Here is a 4522-nt window from a genome sequence, read left to right on the forward strand (position 1 = left end):
GTTTATTATTATAACACTGTCTTTTGGGTGAAATAGCTAATTTGCAAAAATCGATTTCCTAAGCGATTTTAATATAATATTCAGAACTTCACTTGAGTTGCAAATTGAAGATTTTCTCTTTAAGAGCTCCATCAATTTCCTGGCTGTTTTTAGAACATATTTTACATAACGAACGCAATAGGGAATTTTATCAAATAAGTAATTAGGTTGTCTTAACTCTTTTTAATTAATGATTTTTTACGTTGATTAAATGGAGTCAATTAATGTGTCGTATCCGTTCCTGTTTAGGTGGTCCAACAGAAATTGCCCTGGGGCCTGATTTTCCTACTTGGAGGTGGTTTTGCGCTAGCTGAAGCTTCGAAAGTGAGCGGCATGAGCCAGTTAATTGCTGATCACCTTCACGGCTTTGCAATGTTACCCCGTTTCTGGGTGATGGTGATTTCCTGTCTTTTTGCAACCTTCATCACTCAGTTTACAGGGAGCAACGTTGCGGTTGCTAACGTGTTTCTACCAGTTTTGGCGGAAATGTGTTTAGTAAGTACCATTCGAAGTACAATACGAATCTGTGGATAGGAACGAATTTATTTCAAGTTCAGAGAGTTGCTTTGTGGATAGACGCTTGAACATGTACATTCAGATTTTTGATGCGATTTCTGACGGTAAATTCATTTTTGAATTTCATTTCGAATCTTAAGTACGCATCATGGACGATGTTCTATGTCCAAACTCAACAATTTCCACTAAGATATCAATAACCAAGACCGTGGATTTCCTTTTAGAATTTCGGTGGCCTTATGAAACGATTTATTCAGAAAAATTAAATTTAAATTTGGAACTGCTGTTAATTAACTTCGTCGTGCAAAAGAAAGTTTTGAGGTAGAACTTCGAAGATCTTGTTACATTCAGTTAACATTTGTGGCTGAATTTGTTAGTAAATCTGGGTGAAAGTCTATAACTTTTATAATAGCATTCCCCCAAAATTGTCAGACCAATTCTTTTTTCTGTCGCTTATCAGAAATTCTCAACCTCCAAAAGAGTTAAAAGCAAAAATAAGAAAACGTAAAAATTTCAAACGTCTTACATCTCAAAAATAATCAAAAATCTTGTTCGATACCTATCAGTTTCTCTTGAGGCGTTAGCCAAATCCTTAAATTTTAAGAGAATAGATCCAAAATTTAATGACTTTGAGTACAGATCAATTCAAATGTTAAACTTTCAAGGCATATCGAATTTTAACAAGCTATTCATAGAACGTGGTAAAAATTACATTTCCTTACAATTTATCAGAAATACCCAACTAGACCTGTGTAACACTGTGTTGAGTTGCGCTATTGAGTTGTTGCGGCCGTCTGAGTTACCGAGTTATTTCATTAGTTCATTGGTTAATGAGTTATAATTCATTTATTAAAACTTTACCAGACCCGAGACTGGAATTTTCACATCTAAAAAAAAGGTCACCAACATTTTTTCTGCGTAACGTTTTACTACTTTGTTCAAACAACTAAAAAAATCATCTAGATTTTTCCTGCAACAGAACTGAGTCCAAAGAAAGTAAACGAGTTTTCTTGTTAAATCCAGTTTGCCAATATTTTACAGTAAACCGTTAGCAAAAACGCGGTTTTTCTGTTTAGACAGGGTTGATTAGAAATATTTACATAAAAGTGAAGAAACCCCAGTTTCCAATAGTTTTGCAAATAAATGATTATAAACTTTTGTTTTTTCAGTTCGGGGAAGTATTTTTGGAAAAACACCTAGAAATAATTATTACGGTTTTGTCAATTCGAAGCTGCAAAAAGTTTTCAAAATTTTTTTGCAACGCTGTTATGGAGGCTAGTGTTCCAATAAAATGTATTGTATACTTTTTCACAGAAAATACCTGATTGTCAGTATTTTAAGTAAAACTAAAAAATAATGCAATTTTTGGGTAGAAAAAATTGTTTAATAGAAACTTTGTTAGAACTGTAATGCTCTGAAAATTTAAAGAAACTCTTGCTCTCTGGTTATTTCTTCAAGAGAATCCTAATTACTTTCGATAAAAAACTTAATAAAATGATTTGGTTTTTCTGTCAAATTCGAAGCCGAAATACGTTTTCTAAAGTTCTCTGCAAACCGATGAATGAGGCGAATTTTCTAACAAAATTAATTGTCATTTTTGGCTCCCAAAAATCCCATTAGTGTCAGAAAAGAAGAAAATTATCAAAAAATAATGCTTTTTTGCGATAGATCGAAAAAATCAGTCAAAACTAAAAAACCACATTTTTTTCCTTACTTTTTTGTTATAGAATTTGTGGTTCATTAAAAAACCACAAATTCTATAGTCTTCAGTTGAATGGAGGTGACGAGATTTCCAAATAATCTGTTCTACTTTCGCTTATTCTGTTCGTTTTTTGATAGAAAATTATTGGATTTTTGTTCCAAATTCGAACCTGGCAAGGGGTTTTAAAACTTTTTACAAAGGGACGAAGGATTCGAAATTTATTCATAATTTTTCGCGGAAAATACCTTAAGATTGTCAGCATTTTTAAGTGAAACTTTAGAAAATTGAGCATTTAGAAGAAAAAGTAACTTGGCCAAAACTGGAAAATTCCGAAAAGACATTTTAAAAATATTATTAATAAATGGCCTTTAAAATAAATCAAAAACATGTAAAAAAGTCACCAACATTTTCCCAGCAACGGAACTGAGTTACTCAGGCCTATATCCAACCTGTTGGACTAAACAAAACTTAAAAAAACTCATACTAATCTCAATAAATGTAAGATATTTTTGCAAGATTAATTTTCCAAAAGTGTTTTTCTACAGCCCTGGTTTGCCAGCTTTCACTAATAAGTCATGCTCTGAGCGTGAAATTTTTTGCTAATAAAGGTGTTGTAACCCTTTGCAAAGCCTGTTATTTTGTTAGCACCACTTTGGTAGAAATACTTATTTAATTGCATCCTGGGCGACTTTGTATAATTTCCAATTCAACAATATTCTGATTTTTAAAGATATTTTTACAAAATGTTACTTTGAATTTAAACGGTACTCGTACTTTCAGCGTAGGGAAGAAACGTTCAAAATTGGTAATTTCTCGAGAGGTAAAATAAATAATGTAGGTGATGCCGAGTGCGTTATGTAGGAGCCAAAGCTTTCGTAATTATGTTTGGAGTTATATATACACATTGTTGAATGAGAAAAGCGCCTTCTTGAAATATTCAATACGGTTCTTTATGACCATCTTTTGATCCATGAATTTGACAAATCGTGTTGGGATTTACATTCTTTTAATTAACAATAAACGCGCAATTAAATGTGCTGACGGATTTACCAAAAACTCACCACAAATCAAGCCGATAATTGTGAATCATCATTTTTAGTACCTAACTTCAATTGTTGCTTTGATGTCTTGAATAAATCGGTATTTTCGGGACCACTTTGAAGAAATCATATGTATTAATTATTGATATGCTTAATAGTCAACTCCTTGATAAATGTGGAGTTTAGTTATAGAAGATGGTGATGAAATTAAATGTTCTTAAAATTTGATGACAAATTTTAAGATCTAATTTAAAATAGGTGTTTGCGATTCGCGAATGGAGTTATGGTCGTGACTTTTGATGAATCTAATCTGCATAAATAAAGCTACCATAAAAACATTGTCATAAAAAACGTTTGTACCCCTGCAATCGTCGTCCTAAAAGCAAATCCTGTATATTAAACAAATATGTTCCAACCCACATGTGATCACTGTATAAATCTGGTACTGAACTTTGCGACTCAAGACCCATCGACTTGTAATCATAATAATAATAATGTAATCATTTTCTTTTACAGGTTGCTAAAATTCATCCTATGTATCTTATGATGCCAGCGACCCTCAGCTGCTCGTTTTCTTACTGTCTTCCGATATCAACACCTCCAATGGCTATAGCAGCCGCTCCATGCAATATGCGTTCGACCGAAATGGCCAAAGCTGGCTTGGGAGTCGCTATTATTTCACTTGCCACCTTGTTTGCTGTGTTTCCATTTTTGGGTAGCTACATTTGGAACTTTGACACATTTCCCGAATGGGCCAATTGAACAGCTTACTGTTCGGAAATATTATTTTGTATTTTCAATAATTTACACGGGAGTAAGCCATCATCATTGTACTGACAAAGTTCGAATAGATAATGGACATTTCGACATATAGGGGAAACTATTATGGCATAAATATTGTGTACGTGCCTACATCAACGCTTTAGACTGATTTGAACATGTTGCGAGTGTTTTAGTGTTAATGTTTTTTACTCCCAAAAAATTTGAAAATGTGATAAAATAACATATACTAGATAAGCTAAGATAAGACGTAAGTCCGACAATCAAGCTTCTGTGACTTGAATTTACGATAAACTTGAATAAAGGAAGTTTTATTCCGAGTTTCTATATTCCGTCCTTTATAAGTCCTTAATATAAATATATTTTTAAATACATTTTAAGAACTCAATGTTTGGTAATTTTAAATTATGCATACCTAACTCATTTGTTTACAAACTTCTTTTTG

General features: G+C 32.6%; 1 protein-coding gene across 4 annotated transcripts in view; it reads left to right on the forward strand.

The window, feature by feature from the left end:
• LOC109533421 (protein I'm not dead yet) overlaps window positions 1-4397 on the forward strand; it is a 36337-nt gene extending 31940 nt beyond the window's left edge. For all 4 annotated transcript variants that reach the window (XM_019898737.2, XM_019898735.2, XM_019898736.2 and 1 more), the window contains 2 exons: window positions 289-534; window positions 3814-4397. In XM_019898737.2, coding sequence (XP_019754296.1) covers window positions 289-534; window positions 3814-4059 — 492 coding nt within the window. In that variant the 3' untranslated portion in view covers window positions 4060-4397. The remainder of the gene's footprint in view (window positions 1-288; window positions 535-3813) is intronic.
• The last annotated feature ends 125 nt before the right edge of the window (window positions 4398-4522 follow it).

This window comes from Dendroctonus ponderosae, unplaced genomic scaffold (genome assembly GCF_020466585.1).
Source record: "Dendroctonus ponderosae isolate FM_Combo_2020 unplaced genomic scaffold, Dpon_F_20191213v2 Dpon_F_20191213_4, whole genome shotgun sequence".
Classification (NCBI taxonomy): domain Eukaryota; kingdom Metazoa; phylum Arthropoda; class Insecta; order Coleoptera; family Curculionidae; genus Dendroctonus; species Dendroctonus ponderosae.